Here is a 24,796-nt window from a genome sequence, read left to right on the forward strand (position 1 = left end):
CCCCTGGTGTAAAAGATGAAGATGAAGAGTGAAGAAAGGAAACAGCTCCTGATGAAAAGTGACATCTCAGTCCAGGTGAAGAGGGGCGGAGTCACAGAGACTATCCGAGGAGCTCTGAGCAGGTAGAGGAACCAGATTCACCTGAGTGCTAACTGTTAGCTTTTGAGCTAACACATTCTCATTTAGAGTGACCTGGATGTTAACCTTTCACCTTTGTAAAAAATGATTTGTGTTCACATTTATTGCTCCACAGCCGCATCACAGAACATTTTAACTTCCCTCCTTTTCACTTCCTGCAAATTATTTTACTGTATATAAAGGATGGAAGCATCTGAAAGTGAACCCAACATTCATCCGTGGGGGGCGGGGCTCCTCCGGCTTTATTTGGGGAAACAGCCCCAGAGTTCTCACTTGGCCTGACGTCAGTGAACTCTGATGAGTTTACACAACAGGATGGTATTTTGTAAGTTAGGACCTGCATCAGGGTGAACGGCGAGGATAAACAGACGTGTTTCGGGGCAGCACACGGGCTTATCATCTCTGGTTTCACACCCAGCATCAGACCTCGCCGACGTCACCGTGTCTGTGCCGACCTTTACTGCACAGCGTGCACTCACAGCTGACATTGAAACTCATCGTTTCTATTCCATTAATCCAATATTAAAAAGGTGTAACAGAGACATGTAGCTGTTTATTCTTACTCAGAACTCACAGATAGTTTTAAAGTCTGTAACTCCGTCATAGTCGTCTCTGTTTGTCCACCAGCGCGATGCAAACAGGAACAACAATCAGGCTTTTCAGCCTTTTGTGTTTGAAATGACGAGTCTCGGGGAAAAGGCAGGTAGAAGGTGAGGTAGTCCCGAGACATGTTTGTTAAATACAATAAGACAGGGCTGATGTTTTATTTAATTTGTCCTACAAAGACGGATCTTTGATAAATATCCCAGCCACTGTGAACCCGCGTGTACGTCACGGCCTGCAGGTGGCAGCACTGTAGCTTCATGTCTATGTGGTGCTGCAGGTTAGTGAACATGTCGTTCACTGTTTTTGCTTCCACAGACCGGCGGGACGCTCTCGACTCAGCGGCAGGAGGAAGCTCAGAGCTCACCTGGTGGAGGTGGGGCAGAGGATGGTGGCGTTTGTATCCGGGCTGCTGATCGCGTCTCTGTACGGACTCATGACTCTCCTCCTGCAGAAACAGCCGCTGTGGTTCTGCGCCCACACCACGCTGGGCTTGGCCGGTCTGGCAGCGTTCGGTATGGGGCTGTCGGTCAGCGTCAGGGCCAGCATCATGGTCATGCTGCCCTCCATGTGCTCAGGTTTGTCAGCGATGCGCCTTCGAGGTTTTATACCGATCCTCTCTTTGTTCATCGATATAAATCTGACATGCTGTAGAAGAGAAAAACATCCCAAAAATGACAATATTGTGTGTTGTAATAAGTCCTCATCGTTAGTGCTACTACTACTAAAGAAACTTATAAACTCTGTAAATTAAGGATAAAAATAAAAGGAATAAAAATAATTTAAAAACAGAGACATTTCTTGGACGACACGAGGATGGTAGTGATCCCGTCAGCGCAACTTCTTTTAGTCTCCGAACAGAGGACGAGCTTCCGATAACAGCCAGAGCTCTGAAACAGACAGCAGAGCTTCTGACTGAAGTCAGAGCTCTCAAAAAGCTCCTGAATAAAGTTACGACCACAGGTGACGCCGCACAGAGCTCTCAGAGACTGCGCGCCAATATTCAGATGGTGGTCCCAAACAGAGTGAAAACTCTGAGAGGTTGAGCTGTTATTGTCCTTTAAAGCTCTAAATAAGACACGTCTGAGCTCCTGCACAGTTCAGTTTGAAAACTTCTGCTTTGAAATGATCAAAATGACATCGTCACACGCAGCTCTCCATCTTTGTCCACTGCACACGACGTCACTCGCTGTGTTAACGGGAACAACTTTAAGAAATTCAAGTTCATCATGCTGTTCTTGTGCAAAATCTAGACATGAAGTCAAGTAAACGGTCTTCTGGTATTGTGGCGCTTACACTACCGGTCGAGTGAGATGAGCTTCCAAAACAGAGACGCATTTCTAAATGACGTCATAGCTCAAAGGGATGAGTTAGGACGCATAAATCAAGTTAGAGCCTCCATGTTGATTCAGAAAAAAGTGACTCTCCGCTTATGAGCTTCCAGGTATGAAGTCTCTGAGCAGACTTCTAAAACGGCACAAGTAGAGTTCTCAGATAGATTTGAAGCAACACACACTCTACGTGCTCCCTAGCCTTCAAACAGAGTTGGACCTCCTCCCAAACACAAATGGACCTGATACAGTACGAGCTCTGAAGTGGAGGTTGAATCCCAAGGTCCCAAATAAACATGGAGTTCCCAGCAGAGTCACTATTCCCGATTAGAGGTGGACAATCAGAGCTTCTGAATTAGACGCCAGGTCCACGCTGTCACAGCGCTTCTCTTCCTGTGTTTCAGGTCATGGCAGGAACTTCCTCCTCCTCATGTTCGTGTCGCTGCTCGTGTCCGGTCCGCTCAGCAACACGTTGGAGAACACCGAGCGAGCTGCCTCCAGCCTGCTGTGTGGAGCTGAGCTGGCAGCCAATCAAACGCAGGAACTGATGCAGAAAGCAGCCACGCCCCTCTTCTGTAAGACCCGCCCCCACACCCACTGCAGTTACAGCCGCCAGTGCTCCTAAAAATATACCACTCGTGTTTTATATTGAAATTTAATAGAATTTTAAACAAAATATGAATTTTATATCAGTTGCTGCCGTTTTTATCCAGTTTCATGGATTCATATAATTCTTTCTGATCCAGTCACAAATCAGATGAATGTGGCGAGCTGCGAGCGTCAGTGTTTTTGTTGGTTTGCAGCCGCGTTGGACCACATCAGGGAGATCAGCAGAAACGCGTACGCCGTCGCAGGAAGAGTCCAGAACTTCATCTACGCTATGACAGACAGCATCCGCCATGTTGGTAAGGCAGCCTCTTTAACCAGCTGATATGGGACAGCAGTTCCTGCAGATGCAGCCACCAGATCCAGTGCATGGTGCGACAGTGGTCAGCACTATATCCTCACAGACAGAAGGTTCCTGGTTCAAATCCCAGCCGGGGCATGTCTGTGTACAGTTTGTACAAGTCCACTTTAGAAAGACAAGTTAGTCACTCTAAAGTGGCCGTGACTGTGAAACAGATGAAGTGTACAAAGTAAAGTGGATGCAATATAAATGCAAGCTTTGCACCTGTGACATAACAAAATGAAGCAATTAGAAAACACTTTCACTGAGCTAACAAACATCAAAGACGCCTCAGAGGGTCATGAGATTGTAAAAGCATGTATTTATCTCAAATAGGCTCTTCAGACTTTCTCATTTGGTGTAGATGAAGGAAAACTGACCCGAACCATGCTGTGAAGGCAGGAAGTGCAGCCCTTTGTTAAAGAGGACTGATGGTTTCACCCACAGTAATTTACAGTTGGCTGCTCGGCTGCAGTTTCACACCTTCCATGTGCATACCTGGGGATCCACACTCTCAGAGAGCTGCAGGCCCCGCCCAGAACAGAACAGGTGTCGCTGACATCAGATCTTAAGTTGAGTTTCTGTGTTTGGTAAAGGAAGGCAGAGGCTGGGCCTGAGGTGTGTAGCACTGTGGGCGGGCTGAGGCCTTATAGGAGACAGTGTGTGTCTGACCCACCATGTTTGCCATACGCCTGCAGATACTCACCTTACACCTCTGACCTCTGACCCTGCAGCTCGCGCGCTGAGGAATGTCCTACGCTTCCTGGCCGATATCGGGGACATCTGTAACGAAAAGATGGGAACTCCGTACAGGAAGTGCCGGTCACTGTTTGAGGAAGCTCGAAGCGACTGCTCTGAGCTGCTGGGCGACTTCAACTTCCTGTGCGACATCGTGGACGGCTTCCTGCCGCTCTGCAACCTGGCCCGCGGTGCGTCCATGTATCCCGGTCCTTGTGTGGACGTTAACCCTCAGAGGCACAAATATCAAAGTTACAGAAGGTCAGGCTGTAGTCTCTGAGACTTAAAGAATAAAACGTGGAAAAGGAGTGTCGGACAAGATCTACTGTTCACGATCCAGGACAGTGTTACGCACTTTTCACTTATTTCAGTTATTTTATTCTAATGTCAGCGTGGCCTTAAAAAGCAAAGAGTCCAAACTCTCTATTTGCTCTCACGTTCATCTTTACGTCTCTGTAATCGTCTCACTGTTGGTCTTTCAGCTGGCGAGTTCTTCTGCGTCGTCCCTTCCTACATCGCCGACCACCTGAGGGAACGTCTCGCGGCTCGTGAGTCCATTTCCTCTTTATTGTTTAGCCTTTACTGCCGGGCGCACAGAGGCTGACTCCTGCCTCTTTCAGCTGTCATTGCAGTGTTTCAGAAGATGAAGCGTGAGTTTGAGTTCAACATCTCCGCCTCACTGGACTTTGACCTGGATGCCAACAGCAGCCAGTCCCTGCACCAGATGTCTCAGAGCATCATGTCGGAGATTTCATCGGAACTTCAAGTGTTTCAGAAGCTGAGTGGACCGCTGGCGTACATCGGCCTCGTCCTGCTCGCCTGCTCCTTCCTCAGGTCGGGACTCTTCTCACATCTACACACTTGGTTCACTGAATCTATCTAATGTACAACAGCTGCACACTTCAGTTGCTCCACACAGTGCACATGCTTCAGTTCATCTAATAGATGCAACGCAACACTTTAAAATCATTCAGTCACACCACAAGTATTCGTCCCCTCCTTGAATCTATTTATTTAAAAGGGACAGTGCAGCTTAACTGAGTCCAAGTACAAAACAGGAAACTGATGTAATGCACATAAGTTTATAGCTATTGCTAATTTTCAACAATTGTCCCTTGTTGGGCTTACTATCAAAATAGATACATTTTAAAATAAAACAATAAAACTTGTGATTGACTACAGTTTTTGGAAAGCACGAGTTCAGTTTCACGGCCACACCGGGGCTGATCACTTAAACCAGCGGCGTCCTTCAGAGCTGCTGTCCTGCAGCTTTTAGACGCATCCTTGTTTCGACACACCTGAATCAAATGAATGGCTTGTTATCAGGCCTTTGCCGAACTTGATGGCGTGCTGAAGAGATGATCCAAGCATTTGATTCAGCTGTGTTGGAGCAGGGATGCATCTAAAAGCTGCAGGACAGTAGACTGGAGTTGGACACCCCTGACTTAGACAAAGCTCGTCTGACAGAGCGAAGCAGGCCAAAAGATCCCAAACAGCAGCACGTCATTCCTCGATCGAAAGAAAGAGCTGAGACACAAAGTCGCTGACATCCATCAGTCTGGAGAGGGTTGCAGATCCGTTTCTAAGCCTGTAAAACTTTGGTCGACCAAAATTACTTTGGGAACGCATCAGTGGCTCATGTGGGAGGTCACAGAAGAACCCAGAACAACATCTAAAGAACCGCAGGCCTCACTCGCATCAGGTGAGGTCAGAGTGGCAGTTATGGTCGCACAACCAGGTGTTAGGTTTAGGGTGGAGTTACTTCTTCACACGGGTGGGTTTGGAGAGCTTCCTCCCTGTAAACCAAATCATTATTGATCACATTAAAATCTGTTTGATGATCTGTAAGTGTGAAAAAATGCAAAAAATAAAATAAGCAGGAAAATGTTTTATTATTTCTGTTTTTGCTCAGTCTCCCTGATCCACAGGCGTCAGTTTATCGAGCTGCCTGATTCAGTTTGGTTCATTTGCGCTTTTTAGTTCATGACATCTGCACATACTCTGCATGCTTTAGGTCACTTTAGCCAAATGCAAACCACATGCTTCAGTTTACTTCAGCTACACAAGGACGATTCAGGAAGTCTTTCATAGCTCACGCAGCAACATCTGTGCAGCAGAGACTCGTCTGTAATCTCATCTCTGCAGTTTTTCAGCTCTGCATCGTCTTCTCACATCGCTCGGCTTGTTTCCTTTTTTATTCAGTTTCATTTCGCTTTTTGAGGTATTTTGCTTCATCGAACCACTTTATCATGTTCAGCTCTTTGTGGCATTTTTACTCCACGAGCTTCCTTATTTGACTTTTCCCCTCGTCTCACACTTTACACTTCACTTTATTTCCACGAGCGTTGCTTTGCGTTAACCTCGATGCTGATTGTTGCTGATGGGTGTTGATGTGGTTGTGTGTCTGCAGGGCAGTGCAGTACAGACACAGGTACCTCCGCAATATTAAATTTGATAACATCTACATCACTGCTCAGTTTAAAGACCTTGACCAAAGGGTGACCTCAGTAGGCGGAGCCTCTGTGTTTCCAATCACGCGCAGAGAGGCCAAGACCTACATCACACCACGTGAGTACATCCGTGTGTGTGGATTTGTCTGTTAGCTTGTGTGACACTGTGTACCTGTCACACAAGCTAACAGGTGCTGGACGATGTCATGGTTTGTGGATCCTCGATGTTCATCGAAGCGAACTGACGCGTCTGTCCTGCAGTGTCATTTCAGCTGACGTGCAGAGAGCGGCGGGCGGTGATGGCGGGCTTGGTTTCGGTCTTCAGGCACCTGATCGTAGGCAGCCTGCTGGTGGCGCTGGACTTCCTGGTGTTCTGGATTCTGGATCAGGTGCACCACCAGGTGACGGAGGACATCGTGGCCAGAGGTGAGCCAGCACACCTGCCAAAAACAGCCCTGCGTTTTCACTGTGAGCGGTGACCAGCGTGACGCTCTGTCCCGATAGTTCCGGTCACGGTGGCGGTCCGGGTGAACGGGTCGGGTTACGCCTCAGACATCTACAGAGACGTGGTGGCCTCGTTCAACATCCTGCAGCGGGGAAACATCACCGTGATCAGCAAGAAGTGCCTGCTGGAGCCGTCAGAACCAAACTACAACACGTGTTTCATCCTCGGTACGGCATCACACAGGAAGCGAATCACAATTGGTCTCATTGAACTTTAAAGGAGGACAAACCACGTAAAGCTTAGAATAAATCAGTGCGTGGCTGCAGGGACACAGGTGGCTGTAGCTGCCAGCTGTCTGCTCAGTTTCAGCTCTTGTAACCTCTGCAGCGTCTGTGCTGTGGAGCCTTTGGACGCAGTTTTAATGCAGTCATCTAATGAATGACATGATTTTGTACTAACAGATCGATAGGTCTGCTACTTGGCACTGATTACAACATGCAGTTTATGCATCTGCAGCTTTTTGAATAATCTTCCTAGTTTTAGCTGTTAATGGATCCACAATCTACCCAAATGATCCCTGAACAAAAGAGGACGCTGCCATGAAGGGAAAGATGAATGTGGTCTCAATCTAAGGACCTATACTTTCCCCGCAGACACACGCACACACACACACGCACACACACACACACACACACTTCTTCCTGTAGTACATCCTGCTTCCATCTCCTCTCCAGGTAAACAATGGAAAAGGAAAAGTAATTCATCAGACCGGGACACCACCTTCCATTGGTCTGGCTCTGTGCTCATTGTAGGTGGAGGTGGAGTGATCTGGCTCCTTTGTGCTGCAGTAACCCTTATGTGGGCTCTCAGCATACTGGCTGCTTCACCTGTCATCCTTCCTTGGACCACTGTGTGCAACGTGACCCCTGCCCAAATCACTCACTGGCCTTTTACCTGCCTCCAGGGCATCACCTCGAACAGCTGACTGCTCACCTGCTGTGTTAAAAATCTCCCACACCAGGAGGCTGATTGTAACGAGATAATCGGTGTTATTCACCTCAGGCATCAGTGGTTTCATTTTGTTGCTGGAAGCAAAGTCGTAATAAAATAAAAGCCAGATTCCTGAGTTCATAGAAGCTTCCTGTACTGGAAACGGGCCAGTAGCAGCAGAGGAAGAGGATTTAAAAAAAAAACTACCCAGGAATGTGGAATCCGAGTGTCAGAGCGACTGCGTTGTTTTGTCTGAACACGCAGATGACTGGAAGCAACGTTTTGAGTGACCGTTGAGAGAAGCTGTGACGACAGAGCGTCTCTGACACAAACACGTCCTGAGCTCAGGAGCTTTAATCCAGCTTTGACCTGCAAACATCACAACAAAGACGAGCAGAGGAAGAGGTTGTGTTGTTTTGAGCTTAGCAATGACTCATCAGTCACTGATCCGTCCAGAGCTTTTGGAATATTTGAGTTTCATTAACACTGAAAGAGCAGACAGTCGGATTTCCAACACTCATATGACGTGACAACATGGAGTCGTAGCATCCTTCATCACTTTACAGGCTCCACTTACTCAACTATTCAGACCACAGCATGAGCTCTGCTCTTCAAACCTTACAATGAAATAATAAGATACTGAGATCAATAAGAAGCGCCGCCTCTAACAGAGCACCCACCCAGCACAGAGCCCAGTGTGCAGAGGCCAACCAACACAAATATGTTCACCTTACATCAGAGATTTACATGCAGAGAAATGTGATGTTTGTCTGATTGCAACCTTTTCATAATCAAATCAGCTGTCCGTCCGATATGTTGTACGTGTGTTATTGCCGTCACACCGTGAAGGCAGGGTCGGTGTTTCAGCCACACACATTTTCACCTTTCTTTTTTAACCACATTGAGACATAAAGGGACTTTACTGGTTTTACTGGTTGTGGTCTGTGTTGCAGGCTTCCTGTTGGGTTTGGCTCTGCTTGTGTCTCTGACCAGCGGATTCATGCAGCGCTGCAGACGCCTCATCTGTGCTTCGTATCATCCTGAGAGAGAGCAGGTACACGCTTACAGTCGCATGATTTGGACGATGCCTCTCGCCCTGTGACAGCGGGGACGGGCTCCAGCTGTCACAGGGCGAGAGGCATCGTCCCCGAAATGGAGAAATGGGAGAAAATTTGTGGGTGGGCGGAAACCTTGTTGCAGGTTATTGCTGCGTTTTTGTTTAAACCAGTTGAACTGAAGCTGGAAGTCTGCACCTGAGTCATGCCTCCTGCCCGTCCGTCGTCACTGTGTGAGTTTTAAATCCACTGCAGTGGTGTGGATTTACAAGGAGAACTCAGATTTAAACCAGCTCCGAACCCTCTAACAAAGCTGTCTGGCAGCGCACGCAGCCGCTCCTGGGTGGCTCGCATTTTTTCAAACCTCGGCTCATATTTTCTTCGCGGATTTTGGACGCCGGCCAGCCTCGCAGAGATGATGTAAACCGATCCTCTGACGACACGAGGATCAGGAGAGCTGTGCCCCAGGGCAGGTGTTTTTATTTCACCTGCATGCCCCGCCCACTCCTCTCCGAGTGAAGGTGTGCTGTTTTGGTGAGACGAGCGAAGAGGAAGAACAGCTGCTGCTGTGGGTGAAAGGTCACGGAGCAGAGAGGCATCTGAAGAATCTGCAGAATGAAAGAATGAGAGGAGGAAGGAGGAGGCAGGTCCGGACTCCTCGCAGAGACCCGAACCCGGGCGAGGCCGAAAGTCAGGAAATCTCCAGTTTAAAGGCCAAAAGCTTTGCCAGTCTTAGACGATTCCCCACAAAATTAAAACAATAAATCAATAAACAACCACCAAATAACACCAACGGTTGACTTTTGCCAAAACACTTTCACAATGAAGGTTAGAAACATTTCCCAGCATGCCGCTGGGGATGAGACCCAGCGGCTGACTTCATGGTGGCGGTGCCATCTTTTGTAAATGCAGCCTGCGGTTTAGGAAAGGATTATTGTCAGGATTCAAATAGATCCACGTTCACCGCATGTTGGAAATCCGGGTGATGACCCAGCTGCAGCCTGCACTCACTCTGAGGTCGTGCCCGCTGCTCGTGACTGTGAAGCATTCACGCTGAAAAGGTTAGAGGCGGGCGTGCTGCTCGACAGCTGACGCAGGTTTAACGGTGTGGAGGCGCTCGCCACTTCAACCTGATGTATTTTGGCAGCGCGTTTCTGCGCGACCCTGATCGTTTGGGTCACAGGAACCAGAGCGGGGAAGCGTCGTCCTGAACCGAACATCCTGCGGTGCCCGGCTGGTCGACGGCTCTGTTGCTTTGTGGATTTCCCCTCTTCTTCTGGTTGTAGTGAAATATAATCAGCCGCGTGTTCTGGGCGTGGTTGCTTTTCTGACTGCCAGGAGTGCGTGCTCGAGATGGGATCGGCTGGCCCGGCGTCCTCCTGCGTGACGCCACATAGTGTCACGCCAAATCTGAGCCCAGCGCAGCCTCGTGGGCTCCGTTTAGATGACTGGGAGAGCTGCGGGGATGCTGCTGGGCTGAGTTTGGCCTCATACGCGGCTTTGTGTTGTTGATTTTTCTGTTAGTTTGCAGTCGGAGCCTCGACAGATTAGATGTGAATCCTCAGTAACATGACAGCGTGGGTTCATTTATGACCCCGTGATGTTTTATATAAGGATGGTTAGTCGGTTACTCCGTGTTCGTCTCACTGATGCTGTTTCCTGCATCAACGACGTTCCAAACATTTCTGGTGCCATTAATGTCGTTTTCAGTCATTTGTAGGAAACTGTCAGTTTGGGCTTCCAGGCGTCTGCAGCTGTCGGTGTTAGCCGTGGTTCACTGCATGTTAAAACAAACCCACGACGAGCTGCAGGAGAAGCAAACGGACAAATTCCCAGTGGGAATCTGAGCGGGACACCAGCAGGTCACTGGAATGTGAAACTATGCTTAATTTCTTTAACGTGGAATTTTTTCATTGTTTCATTGTGCTGCTTATGTTGAAATGTTCCCTCACAAAGCGTAAGAAGCAGCACGGTCATCTGCCGGCCGTCAGTGTGCCGTTGCAACATGTCCGTTTATCTCTGCATCGCCTAACAGAGCGGACCTGCCCTCACCCTCCCGCCGACGCCATGTTTTAACTCTCCGTGACAAACGCTGAAACTCTGCCAATGTTTTTGATTTTTCACAGAGAGCGGGAGGTTGTGTTGCTGCTGTGGTGGATGTTGATCACAGAGCGTGACATTCTGGATGTGTGAGGGAAAAGTGAGACATGATTGTGATGAGCTGGGCTGTTGTCGTTGCGCTCGACAGGAGAGGATCCGGTTCCTCCGCCAGCAGATCCTGGATCAGAGGAGGGGGGTGCGCAGAGCCCTGAGGAGGTCTGCGGGCAGGAGCACAACCGACCCGGGAGGAGGAGGAGGAGGAGGAGGAGGAGGAGGACGTCTCCATGCTCTGCTGATACGGTACAAAGACTGACCTAAAGTCGTCTCCCACAAACACGTGCACGCTTTAGGTGCTGTAGGAGTGAAAAACGTTTGTATTTCTCTCAGAAACAATTGAACACAAATTCAGTCTGATTCAGTTTTTTTCAAATGATGATTTCATTCGTTAAGGGAAAGACACTTGCTGCTGTGTTTGTGTCCTGATGGGCCGACATCCTCGCTCAGGGTAGAGAGCAGAACTCGTGGTTCCCTCAGAGCAGCCCAGACCATCACACCACCGAGTCCGACTGTAGTGGTGGTAGGTTGATGTTCTGCGTGCAGGTTGACGCAGATGTAACGGGACTCAAACCTTCCAGAAAGTTCAGCTTCTGCCTCGTCAGGCCACAGAATATTTCCCAGGCGTTTCTGGGATCTTCCAGATGTTTGTTGGCAGACGTGAGACGATCTTTTCGGTCTGCAGTGGTTTTCATTGGACTCTCCCACGGAGGCCATTTTTGCTCACTCTCATTTTGTTGAATCGTGACCTCTGACCTTAACTGAGGCCTGCAGGTCCTCCTGGATGAATTGTGGTCAGCCGGTCGCTCCTGGGAAGGTTCCAGGACTGTTCCAGGCTTTCTCCATGTGTGGATAACGGCTCCCACCGTGGTTCGCTGGAGTCCCTGATGTCACTGACTTTGTGTCTTTAGATCGTGGCGTGATGATCCTTTATGCTGCTTCACTGTCACAGCTTGTGGTTAATGGGTTTCTTGATGCAACAGGTCTGACAGGGATGAGCAGAGTAGATCGACTTCAGCCTGTTTAATGTTGAAACATTGTGTGTGGTTACATTAATAACAGGGTTGGTATTATTCATTGAAACTAAGGGACCAGAACCTTCAGAAGGTCAGGATGTGATCTGTTTTCATTCATCTGTCAGGTTACCTGGAGGAGGTCGCCTGTCTCACCTGCTGGGCTTGTCGACACCTGCCTGCTGTCTGGTCTGTGGAGAGGTGCTGCGCCTGCCTGACCTGAGCGCAGTCATCTGTGATGCCCCGCACTGTTCAGGTAAACCCACCGAGGGCGCTCCCTGGTAATCGTGGCGGGCTTCACTGTCCCGTCTCTTTCAGTGCGTTACTCACTGTCTCAGTGTCGCTCACTGAGACCGACTGCACTGGTGGATTGACCTTTAACCTCTCCACGTGGCACCTCTTCCTGTCCAGATTCTTTGCAGATTTTCTGCACATTTGCAACAGAAAGTAAGCACAGGGAGCCACGTGCCGAATATCTGCATCAACCCTGAAAAGTCTGTTTGCTGGACATAGCATCAGTGTTCACCCCTGATGATGAATGTGATGTGATTTAGTCTCTGAGGTGTGTCTTTCCCTTTAAACAGTGAGGTAACGCTTTACATCAAAAAACAGCGAAAGACTGAATCATTTCTCACACCAGGACAAATTCCTGCAGTGTGACGCCGTAAACTGGAGCTTTGGTGTGTGTGTGTGTGTGTGTGCGCGCGCTGAGGGAGTGTCCTGCAGCACTCAGTGTTGTTGACTCAGCTGAAGTGAGAGATAACTGTAACTGTAGCAGATTTAACTCTTTAGCTTCTGTTCAGGTTTCACAGAGCCGGGAGATCCTTTTAAAAGGCTGCAGAGAGGATTACATTGAACTGGTTAATAAAAAAACACCTGTTATCTGTGACACTGAATCATCCACCCAGCAGGAGAACATTATATCAGACTGCACCCAGTGATAGCCTGGGTCACTCTGTTTCACTGGTCCTTTCATTTCCTCATAAGTTCGTAGTAAGCGATTTAAAACGAGCAGAGTTTGTGTCATGAATGAGAATGAATGCTCTTTTTACAAGCTGCCGTCTTTTTGCAGGCGTGTACTGTCGGCCGTGCTTCCAGAGTTTGGGGAGCACCTGTGTCATCTGCGTACGACCTCTGACCTTCCAGGAAGACAGCGAGGAGGAGCTGTGAGTGAACGCCAGAGAAGGGCTGTAAAATTGAGCCAGAGCGGTGTCGCCATGTGTCTCATTGACTCTGTTTTAAGTGACTTATAAAGCAGAGAAGCGGCACTTGGAGGTTCTTGTAGTCACGTGGATTTGAGTTCTGACGTTATCCAGTGACAGGACGTCACAGAGACGCAGGGTGACGAAGGGTTCAAACAACTGTAACGAGGCAGCATTACAACGGTTTCCATGGAGATGCCTGCTGTCACTGTTTAAAAACAAACAGCTGGCAGCGACAGCTGAGGCCACGCCCCCACACAGGCTGACTTACCGCTGCAGCCTGCCTCAAGTGGCCATCAGAGGAACTGCGGTTCTTGATTAGCTACATTTGTCAGTCTCTGCTGCACACGCCTCCCCGTAGACTGATCGCTGTTAACCCAAACCTAGCGTGCAGCTATGATCTGTTACTCTTCAGCGTTTCTGAATTTCTTTCAGTGATAAATGTTTCCCAAAGCTGTTGGAGCAGCTGAGAACGGCACCGGTTCTCCTTACTTTCCTTGTCAAGAGTCATGTTAAAGATTTAAATTCTTTGCACTTGTGCTCGGGGCCCATCAACAAATATTTGCTTCTTAACATTATTTTCCAAATTAAATTTAGTGAAGGAGCAGATGAGCGATCCAGATGTTTCAGCACAGAAGTGCTTCCTCTAAATCAGTCAAACATGTTCTTCCCTGCCCCGGATTCAGAATCTGGGGAAAAAGTTCCCCTCCATCTTGCAGCTCTGTGTCCTCCAAGAGGGGCTTGCCCCACAGTTTGAGGGACCCACTGGTCTATGCTCTCTGTCCGGTTCTCTCAGAGACTCCACTGATGATGAGCGGCCCAGTTTGTCGTCGACCCGCCAGACAAACACGCAGATAAAGAGGAGGATCCCCACAGCGAGGCAGCAAAGTCCGAGTGGGCGCTCAGGAAGGGAAGCAGAACGAGGAGAGCGCCCCAGCAGTGATGACAGTGTTTACCTGGACTCTGAACTCAGGTAGGACACATCTGAAGGAGGCATTGATAGAAGCTGATGGTAAACGTAAAGGATCGCATGTCCACATGTAGATATTTTTAAATGTGACCTGCTCTAAGTTTAAAAGTCTTGAACATCTGTTTTCCCCTCTGGCCAGTGAAGCAGACCTGATGTACCAGGACCAACCCGGGTCAGGCGAGTCCGACAGCGACCACTCCTTTAACTCTGCTCTCTCAGAGCACGAGTCCCTCGTCTCAGTCGTCATTCACGGACCCGACCGTGCTCAAAACCTCCAGGACCTTCCACAACCATCGGATTCTCTCTGGGCTCCGTCTCCCGGACCATGAAGCTCAGCCAGATGTTCCACTTTGTGATTAAAGCTAATAAAGCAAATTTACACATGAAATACCTGATAACAAAACTTTAGCTCCACTTATCGACTTTTTCCACAGAGGGACAAAAATACGGGCTAAATTCTGAAGTCCGAGTCTCGTCTCACTGAGGCGGAGAATCCAGATGTGCTCCAGATAAACTGATCATAGAGAAAACGGACGGTAGCGGTTCGTGGACCCACATCCTGAAGCCTCGGGTTGGTGTTTTTGAGTCCGCCACAAAAAGGCGGGACACAGGAGAACGTCCGAGATCTAAAGGGCTCATCCCAGTAGGGCAGGTGTGTCAAACATAAGGCCCGAGGGCCAGAATGGGCCTGGCAAAGACTCCTGTTGGGTTTGGAAAACGTGGAGCAGGCGATAAATTTTGGACTTACTTGTATTTTTTAAAAGTTTTACAACTTTCTTGTGTTTTTGTTTTTACTGTAAAGCCACATTTTAAAATTCTGTGAATTAGAAAAACTTTTTTCTTATAATTTTATATAATTATCTATTTTGTTTATTATTACAAGACAGTCTGAGCAAAGATTTACCTGAGCTTGTTCTGTAATTTTACACGTTTATTTCTTACAGTTTAAGTTGAAAAAGTCGTGCTGACAGATTTCTTTATCATGCAAACTGAACTGAGCCACACTGTTGGAGTATATTTATTTTTCTTATAATAAGAAATCTGAGGGTTTAGTTTAATTTCTTCAAACTGACAGAATTTCACCGATCCGGGTCAGTTAAGATCCAAATATTTGGCCCACTGTGTAAAATGAGTTCGACATCCCTGCAGTAGGACAAACGCTGAAAACCTCCAAGGTGAGATTACCTGACATCAGCTGACACCACCAAGCAGCTCTGAGCTCCTCGCCTTGTTGAGCTCAGTCACCTTACAGATGAATGATTATCTGCTGCTTGATCCTTCGAGCTCACCTGTCGACCCGACGGCCGTAGGTGATGGTAAGAATGTAGACTGACTGTCTTCTGGTTTCTCTCTTTTACCCCAAATGGTCCACGTTAGTCTCAACGCTGCACTGATCCTCTGATCCGTCCACGGTAAAGCACAGAACGTGAAAGTGTTTCAGTGACAGCGGAGAAACAAAACCTCAGAAAAAAGAGAATAAAGAGCTAAAAGAGACCAAACGAACCACACAGACTTAAAACGACACAAAGGAACAACAGGAACCGACAGAGAAGTGAAAAGACACGTTTCTAATGAAAATAGGCTTTGATTGGTGTGAAAGTAAAAACACATACTGCCAAAGCATCAGATAACATTATGATTGTTGTGTGTTTGCGTGTAGTGTGAGGCGTGCTGAGCACGCTGAGTAATAAGTCACTCTGAAAGCTACAGACTGAATGTTCTTTGTTTCATTGAAAGTTTTGCTCTGCAGGAGGAAGTAACTGCCAGCCTCACCTGTCGAGGCCTGACCACATTTACTGACTGCTTCCTTCTTGCTGCCACGATCATTACGTGTCTTCCTTTTTTGATTTATGGTTTCAGACAGCAGAGACTTTTTTTCTTCAGATCATCTTTTACAGCAGGACTGTGCTCGCTGTGTTCTTTCCAATAAATAAAGTTAATTATTGGTTTTATCCAAAAGTGATCAGAATAAAGTTTATTTATAAAGCACTTTTGCTAAAAGCATCTGGGAATCTGGGTCTTTTCCAGGATGTCAGCACCTTCATTAAAAGGTATGATGAGAGTTGAAATGCCCTTCACAGACGCCACGACCGCCAGCGTGTAAAACTGCACTCCGCCTTATCTTCTGGAAGAAAGGTGTTCATCCACCCACTCAGAGACTTGGAGAATCGGTGTTAAGGCGGTCCATATGTGACATTAACAAACTTTGTTAGTTTTTCCTTTAATTTGTCACCTCTAACAGGATTCAGTCGAGTTCACGGACCACGTTTAAAACTGGAAATAAGACCCACCCTCCATGTTCTCTTATCTGTAGCTAAACAATCTGAAGATCTTCACCTGAGCACAGGTAACCGAAAGTATTTTGTCAGATAGTTTGGATCATTTAATGTGTCATCTTTGTAAAAACCGCTGAGAAATCTCAAAGATGAGTGGAATCTCACAAACACGTCACAGTGGAAAGGCATAAAAGCTTCATACGTTATGTTTGGATGGTCCAATCAGCATCTTGTCTCACGTGTAGCATTCACAGTCATTGGGCCAACTTTATGCACACAAACAACGTCGCTGACGTCACTGCAACTTCCACACTTTGCAAAACGTCCAGGGGCGGACCGGACGCTTTGGCGGGCCGGATCTGGACCCCGAGCCGCTTGTTTGTCTCCCCTGTCCCAACAGAAACACCGTCAGAGAACTGCTTTTACTCTAAGCGTAAGAATGACTTATTCAGGCCCTCGGAGACACACCCGGCTGGCCCGCAGGATGACCCTGCGGGCCGAACCGGACCCATGCGGGCCGAACCGGACCTGTGACGTGTCTCCACTAATTAACAATGATAAGAATTTGAGAACAAACCTGAACAGGTTGTTCCAGAAAGCTCATCTTACGCTGCTGTTAGTTGTCAGTTTGGACTGGTCACGTCCCTCTGTGTGTGTGTGTGTGTGTGTGTGTGTGTGTGTGTGTGTGTGTGCGTGCGTGTGTGTGTGCGCGCGCGTGTGGGTGGGGCTGATAAGAGCTCAGCGCTGACAAACAAAGAGGTTACACAAAGTTTAGAGGGTCTGAAAGCAGCGGAGGCTCACACGTTCGTGTGTGTGTGTTAAGTGGGTGTGTATTCGCGCGTGTATTCGGTGTGTATCATGTGTGTGTGGTGAGTGGGAGGACTTTGTGTGACTCTCAGCAGGAAACGTGTAAATCCTCCGGCACTCTCCGCTCGGTGCTCCTCGGTTTCGGTGGTTTTTCAGTTATTAGTTGTTCTTGTTGTTGTTTTTTTACTCATTTTTTGGGACCGAACTTCTGAGATGGAGACTAAGGTAAGATAATCGAACTCCCCGGCTGGTCGATCAGAGGGATCGGCTGAGACAGGCTCGGCGGGTGGAGCGCAGGACTGCTGGGTGTGATCGGGCGCCCAGAGCTGCGCGATGAAGCTGCTGGAGAGAGAAATGATAAAGTTTATGTGTGAGACAGAGATGAAGGAAACGGATCGAATCAAACGGGAACACTGATTTACTTCCAGTTTTCCATAAAAGGTGGAGAGGTGCAGATTCTCTCCTCTGTCCGGTGTTTGGATGCGTCTCCGTAGAGTTTATTTCTCTGAAAGTAATACAGTAAAAGTAATATTTATGAGAATAGCCCAGGTTAGAACTATAATACCTTAAAGGCTAATTAATGTTCCATCAGTGTGACTGATTATTTTCTATAAATAAGCTTAAAGGCGCTTTAATGAAAGCAGCGCAGTGAAAAGTGAAATAATGAGGCCGACGACCTGAAAATGAAACCAGCTGCTGCATGCAGATAAAGGACAGCAGTTACTGGAAGCTGAAACTCTGAAATTCTAGTCAAACTTTTCTTTCCTGGCTCAGTTTGAATAAAATAAATGTGGGTTGGATGGTATCAGCAAACCTTCCCCATGTGGTTTAGTTTTAAACAGACTGTACATAAAAGATGGCATTGGGTTTTTGGCTCTTCCCGTTGAGTACGTGATATCTGCCTTTGGGGTTCTGGGAACAGACCTGACCATAGAGCGCTGAGTTATCAGCTAAATGTAGCGAGCTTGGTTCAGCAGCTGCTTTCATAAACTGTACAGGTGCAAAACATGAGCACAGGTAAGTGCTGACTGACTGCTGAAATTTCATTCATCAGAATGGAGCTCAGACTTCAGTCTGTTGTTACATCTGACCACACAGCAGCCATGTTATTGGTCAGATAACCACATTAGAGATGCTCCAAAACACGGCCCACAGGTCCAGTGAAGCCGAACAGACGGCTGTGTGGAGACTCCTGTCAGCCAAAGAAGCCACGCCCCTAACTTAGAGCCTCAACAAGTCAATTCACCCAATAAATAAGTTCTTATTTCTTTTTATTCAGTCCTGTACATCTGTGATGAAGGAGGAAATCAGCTACAGAGACTAAAACTGTTTTGTTTCAGCTCTAAAGTTGGACATTTTAACCTTGACTGACTCTTGTTTGGAGCCAGCAGAGCTTTGGTACTTTTGCACTGACCTCTGGTGCTGCAGCCGGGCTTTGGCCTGGATTTGACTTTGCTCATCCACGCCCCGTCTGCAGTGGCTTTATGCCCTAAGAGTGGGGCTTTCCCACACTGCGTTGACGTTATTCGTTTTCAAGCTGATATCATATTGTACAGTTAGTTTTATGTCTATTGTTTTTCTGCACACAGTATACAGCAGTTCCTGCAAAATAAAATGGATGTAAGGAAATCCATTACAAGCTGTAAATCTGCCTGAATAAAGCTGTAGTTGGTGCATTTGGCCTCTGGGAGGCAGTGTTGCATTCAGCTTCTACTTTGGACCAAACGCTGATGCAGATTTGAGCTCAGGTTAAACTGACTGAGAATGCAAAAATACAGGTGGAGCTGACAGCAGACCCTTCATGTGCTCATCTGCTTCAGGTACACCCACCATGCACAAGCAGCTCACATGAACTGGGTGAAGGAGGCTGGACAATCGCATGAAGTGGGTTTTCAGAGGATCTCTGGACTGAGCTGAAGCAGTTTGGACCCTCTGAGTAAAAACACATAAAAGCTGGTTGACACGTTCTGAGTCTCGGCTCGTGTTCAGTCATCTTTTCTCTTTAATTCGCCTGTTAAAGCAGGAGAAATTGTTTTTCTGGTTTGGGATCAGGCAGACTTCTGCAGCCGCCGCCCTCTTTCACAACAGCAGTTGAGCCCTCAGAGGGCCGCTCGGTCTGATCTCATTCAGCTGTTTAACACTTTCTGCTTCGGCCGAGGCAAAGCGAAGCCAAACAGCTCAAACCCAGCCCCGCACACTGCAGGAACCTCATTATGTTTCATTATAATTTAAAGATTACTGCCCTTATTTTTGTGATCCTGCCCAATCTTAATCGGTTTCGAGCTCAGAGGAAACTTCTGATGTTAATATTTTTGTGTAGCGAACAAATAAAATCCAGGATGATTTGACCCAGTGTGAAACTTAATATTGTTACTGAAGAGCGTAAATCAAAAGGTTTGGTGCAGAAATCGAAGCTTGTGTCAGTTTATGGTTTTATTTTTGTCCACTAAAGAGTAACGACTGATCTCTCACTCAGGAGTAAATGATTAATGCTTCATAACAACTGCAATATGAACATTGGACATTTCAAATCAAATCGAGCACCTTATCAGTCCAGATTGTGATTGGCTGACAGATCTTCGTCCTGTTAGTAACGGGGTGAGGCGCATATGAGTAACAGCAGAGATCCAGTGTTGACACAATGAGTCTGTACAGAGAGGGTGGAATAAAACCCCGGTGCTTGTGAGGAAACACGCTGTGGCTGGGTCATCCTGTTTCTTTAAACGTGTGCAGAGAGAGACCTCGCTGCCTCTGTTCTTTAGCACTGCTGGATTTATTACACGAAACATCATCCAGCTCAGATTGGAGACGCTGATCTGTGATGCTAGAAATTCTTCAGATTCCAGCTTTGTGTGTCATTTAGCTGCACCCTGTAGTTACCCAGGAAAAGAGATATCTTTCTAATCTCCTGCATGTTTTAGTCCATTTGACAGTACTAGTGTACTTGTAGCTGTAATTTACACATGTTCCTTAAATGCATCAGATGCTGCAGTCACAGAGGGTGAGTATCAGGACAGATTCTGGCTGTTAAGACTCAGTTTTAGGGTTAAAGTCAGAGTTTGGGTCAGTGTGGAGGTCGTCACAAAGAGCCCTTCCCCGCACACTGAGTGGAGCAGGCACTGCTAACAGATGCAAACTTAAAACCTAAAGCAGGAAAACCCCTGAGTGCCCAGAAACTTACCTGCCATGTTTGATGTGCGCTGGATAAAGGCTTGGTGAAACAGAGAATGTGTCATGGGAGGGAACAGGAAACCAGTTTATTTAACAGACCAGTGACCCAAAGTCCCAATCAACACGTTTAAGGAAACGTCACAGTTATATATGCACAGACAACTGAGGGATGAGATCCAGGTGAGGAGGAAGGACAGGTGAAGGGCGTCAGAGTGGAGCGGTAGAACAACTGTTTTTTATCTGTTTTATATCTGTAAGCTGTCGGGGATGAAGCCCACCTGAAAAATTACAGCAGGATGAACTGTGTGTGGAAATGTTCGTATCTGCTGCTGAATAAGTAAAGTTCAAATCATCAGGATCACAAACACTGGACCAACACAGAGCAGACAGACATGCAGAGGCTTCTTTATTATTACAAAGATGGTTTCATGCAGTTTGGTTGTTGTTACATTCAATAAAGTGTAAAAGTGTTCATGTTTGACATGAGATGGTCAAACACACACTCACACGTTTATCATAAGTATTCGTCTTCACTTAATTTTCTCTCAGGAACAGATTTCAAGATATTGTCTTGATATCCTGACATTTTTCAAGATGATTAAAATCAGCGATCAGCAGCTCTCACTGATTTTTACGTTTGGGAACAAAGTTTCATGAAGTTTTATGAAACAATGTGACTCAGACGTAATCTTTGCCTTTTTATTAAGAAAGAAAGAACAGAGTTAGTTAAAAATTGTTGGTCAAGAGCTTTTGTCAGTCTCTCACTGATTATTGATTACTGATGATTAATAACAGTATTGCTAACAGCAGCTGTTTTGCTCCTGTTTCAGTACTCAGAGCTGGAGTTGGCCCTCAACACGTTGGTCACCGAGTTTCACAAAGCTGCAGACAACGGACCGACTATGAACACCACCCAGTTCCAGTCCATGATCTCCAGTCAGATGCCGGCAATTGCCAAGGTACTGATGACATCACAGCTCGTCTTCCAACCACAAATCATTTAAGTCCAAACAAAGGCTGTTTAACCAAATAAACAGGCTGCAGGAGAACATGCGTCTGTTCCTCGTTAATTAGGCGTGGGGGCCGGAATAATTTGCGTTCTGGGCGACGTCTGACGGAATGCTCACTGCAGATCAGAGATGTTATGACGGAGACACAGTCCTCAGAAAGTCCTGAAGGGAAATCTGCACAGATGGTAGAAGTTTAAGTGTTTTTGTTGTGTTTTGGGTTTAAAACCTTATTTGGAACAAAGTCAGCAAAACTCTGCTTTTTTTTTGTCACTTATTTATCCATCCCAGTCCACGCTGAGGGCTTCAACTGAGCAACAGACTTTGTTTTTATACTCCCAATCAAATCATTCCTAAAATAAAAAATCCTTCATGTCTACAACCAAACTAGATTTCACGCTGATCCTCCAACATGCTTTTATTAGAAATGACCAGTGTTGGTCAAATTACTTGAAAAAAGTAATCGGTTACTAATTACTTCCCCCAAAAAGTAATCCCGTTACTTTACTGATTACTTATTTTCAAAAGTAATTACTTAGTTACTTTTTAAAAACACGATTTACAACCTGAATAGGTGATAAAGCATAGATCTTTCAGCCCAATTCTACTTTTTCTGCATAATCCATCATTTAAAATGTAATCAAATGGAAAAGTCTCTTTTTAAACTTGTTTTATTAGTTTTAATCTTTTAATTTTATGCATCAAGCAAACATTTAATTATATGCAACATTCTCTGACTGGAAGAAATTAGTTTAACATTTAAACCTATTTTCTGCACATTCCAGCACATAAAATAAAATATTTTTTGTGTTTACACACAGTCTTTCAAATAGATGCAAGTAAAACACAGCAGAAAATAAATAAAGTCACAGACTAGCGGTCCTGTTGCTCTATTTTCACCTGTAAAGCAGGAGTGGGGCAGGCGGAGGTTTACCCTGGTGCAGGTGAGCCGCAGCGGTCAGTGGAAGAATCCGCGAGTTTCTCTGTGAGTTTCCCATCACGTTGTAGCTACTCGGTGCTTGCTCAGAAGTTTAGGGTTTTTTTCGCTGTAAAAAGAAGTTTTCTTCCCACGAACAACAGACGCTGATGTTTTTGTCACTTTTTATGGAATCAAACTCAAAGTAAGGTCAGTACTTCCACGCTTTAAACGCTGCACGCTCATACTCTCTCCGCACTGATATATGATCCACTGTTGATCTGCACACAGCTGTTGTCACGAACGTCGCACTCGCTTACGTCACTGTCATGAGACATTCTCGCAAAAAAATCACGGTTTTAGTAACGCAGTAACGCAGCGTTCCTACGGGAAAGTAACGGTAATCTAATTACCGTTTTTGCAATAGTAATCCCTTACTTTACTCGTTACTTAAAAAAAGTAATCGGATTACAGTAACGCGTTACTGCCCATCTCTGGAAATGACAAAGCAACTGATTCCTTTAGCTTAAAGTTTGATGATATTTCTGAAAGTTGTCGTAAAGAATTCTGCTTTTTGTTGCATCACCTGGAAACCAACTGTAAATGCAGTCATCTGCACAGCAGAGGGCGCCGCAGAGGTGATTTAATTATGGGCTTCTCTTCAGCGAACTGCCATCAGTCGGCAGAACGTCCCACGTTAGGTAATAATCAGACTAATTGAGTCTTTGTGCACTGACAGCTCAACGTTGTTTTTAAGATCTTAAAACAAGCTTAAAACACACTTTGCATGAAAAGAAAGGAAAAAGTGATTAGAGTCAGTGTTATGTTAAAAATATTGAATTAACATTACAGCTGGGATAGGCTCCAGCCCCCCCACAACCCTGAAAAGAATAAGGGGAAGTGGATGGATGGATGGATGCTTAAGCATACAAGAGAAGCAAAAAAATATGAAATAAAACTCTTTCATGCTAACAGTAATGAAGCAGGTCACATCCTCCTCTCTGTTATTCTGGACCAGAGTTGTTGGAGTGCTTTGTGCCTGAGGTCACGCTCCCCTGAGTTTCCACTAAGTGTTTCCAGCAGTGCTGACTGACTTGCTGTTTCCTGCCTGCAGACGGTGGAGAATGAAGAAGGCCTGGGTAAGGTCCTGGAGCAGATGGGTGTGCAGAGCGGCCAGAACATCTCCTTCGACAACTTCTGGAAGCTGATCAACAACCAGGCCCTTCAGCTGTTCGGCACCATGCACAAAGAGAAAGGCACCAAGTGCACCTGCCTGCTGCAGTGAGCCCTGAAGCAAAAATGCCACCACACCTGAGCCCGGAAACACCACACCTGCCGGGTTTCTCTGTGCAGACCACAGGGGGGCGCTGCAGGGTAACAGTGGGACATGAAGACACAAAAGAAGAAGAGTTTTATTGGTGATATTCAAACTTTGTTTGCATTAAAGACGAGTTACAACCTGCAGTCTGTTTCAAACCCACTGAATATACGGAGGACCAAAGGTGACTTGTTGAAAAACAAACAGGCCAAATGAATAAACACATTTGTAAATGACAACATGTGTTTAGAAATAAATATAATTTAAACTTTCATAAATGAAAATGATTTACAGAGCTAAGACGTTCTTGACCAAATACATCGCAAAATATATGTAACACCGAAAAGCAACAAATGAGTAATAATATGTCTACAAAATACTCAAATAGTAAATTTATTTATCAATAATAATAATAAAATAACACAACATGAAATAGGGAAAATGGTTAAAAGGAGAATTATAGTCACTGTTCTGCCTGTATGGAAGTTGAAGTCTGACTCATTCAAACTGATCTCGAATCATTAAATACTGAAATAATATTTTCAAGGTTCTCTAAAAGTAATACATGAATTTAAAATGATGAACAAAGACCATGAAAAAGTGTTTAAAAGGAATTAAATTGTGTATTTTTTCGTTTGTATTTCAAAGTGTTTTATATGAGTTGTTTTTATCAGCTGAATTACTTTATTTTCATGAACTCAGCTTTGGTCCTCCGTAGATGAAGTCGAGCAGAGGGAAAGGTCACCGACATGACTGCACTCTAACAAAAACACAAACATGGAACAAGGATGTTTTTAGCTAATCAATGTCTTTTTTAATGTAATCCTGGAGTTAACACAATCGTATAAATTACTTCTCATTTAGACTTCATCTCTTAGCTGAAACTGTGATGTTTTGTTTTTAACATCATTTATATTCACTCTGAATGTTACTAACATGTTTTTATTGACTGTAAACATCTGATCATCTCAATGTTAATAAACCTGTGACTGCTTTTAGTACAACAAACCTACTGCGGTGTGCCGACTGAATTATTATTTTTATAAGAATAATTATTTGTGAGAAAATCAACATTGGTGTGTATCGGCTCACTGAGTGGACAGGAAGGATGGGCCTACATCCTCAGTGGTGGAGGGGTTGGAGTTTGCTGAGCCCTCACACTTTTATAGGTGGACACGTCCTCTGTGGACACAGCGAGCCGAGGATGACTTATTGCAAAAAATTGGCTAAATGAACAAAAATGGTGAAAGATGCTTTTATTAATTT

General features: G+C 46.0%; 2 protein-coding genes across 6 annotated transcripts; both read left to right on the plus strand.

The window, feature by feature from the left end:
• Positions 1 to 4: 4 nt before the first annotated feature.
• On the plus strand, positions 5 to 15,955 carry dcst2 (DC-STAMP domain containing 2). 5 transcript variants are annotated; one of them, XM_084944512.1, is made up of 16 exons: positions 5 to 122; positions 1,060 to 1,319; positions 2,477 to 2,647; positions 2,819 to 2,977; positions 3,753 to 3,947; positions 4,239 to 4,304; positions 4,377 to 4,590; positions 6,167 to 6,324; positions 6,468 to 6,632; positions 6,711 to 6,878; positions 8,595 to 8,695; positions 10,945 to 11,096; positions 11,992 to 12,119; positions 12,936 to 13,029; positions 13,862 to 14,038; positions 14,175 to 15,955. In XM_084944512.1, the coding sequence occupies exons 1-16, from the start codon at positions 16 to 18 to the stop codon at positions 14,362 to 14,364; spliced, it is 2,505 nt and encodes an 834-aa protein (XP_084800638.1). In that variant the 5' UTR covers positions 5 to 15; the 3' UTR covers positions 14,365 to 15,955. The 5 variants fall into 5 exon arrangements, with proteins under 5 accessions (XP_084800638.1, XP_084800639.1, XP_084800642.1 ...); XM_084944513.1 differs by having other exon boundaries at positions 2,876 to 2,977; XM_084944516.1 differs by having other exon boundaries at positions 14,180 to 14,348.
• A 1,112-nt stretch (positions 15,956 to 17,067) lies between these two features.
• Positions 17,068 to 24,542, plus strand: s100v1 (S100 calcium binding protein V1). The gene is made up of 3 exons (XM_084944794.1): positions 17,068 to 17,343; positions 21,120 to 21,248; positions 23,327 to 24,542. Exons 1-3 carry the CDS (start codon positions 17,332 to 17,334, stop codon positions 23,495 to 23,497), a joined length of 312 nt encoding a protein of 103 aa, XP_084800920.1. The 5' UTR covers positions 17,068 to 17,331; the 3' UTR covers positions 23,498 to 24,542.
• Positions 24,543 to 24,796: the final 254 nt, after the last annotated feature.

The sequence above is a fragment of the Perissodus microlepis genome, chromosome 11, assembly GCF_051167445.1.
Source record: "Perissodus microlepis isolate ML-2025 ecotype Zambia chromosome 11, ASM5116744v1, whole genome shotgun sequence".
Taxonomy (NCBI): Eukaryota; Metazoa; Chordata; class Actinopteri; order Cichliformes; family Cichlidae; genus Perissodus; species Perissodus microlepis.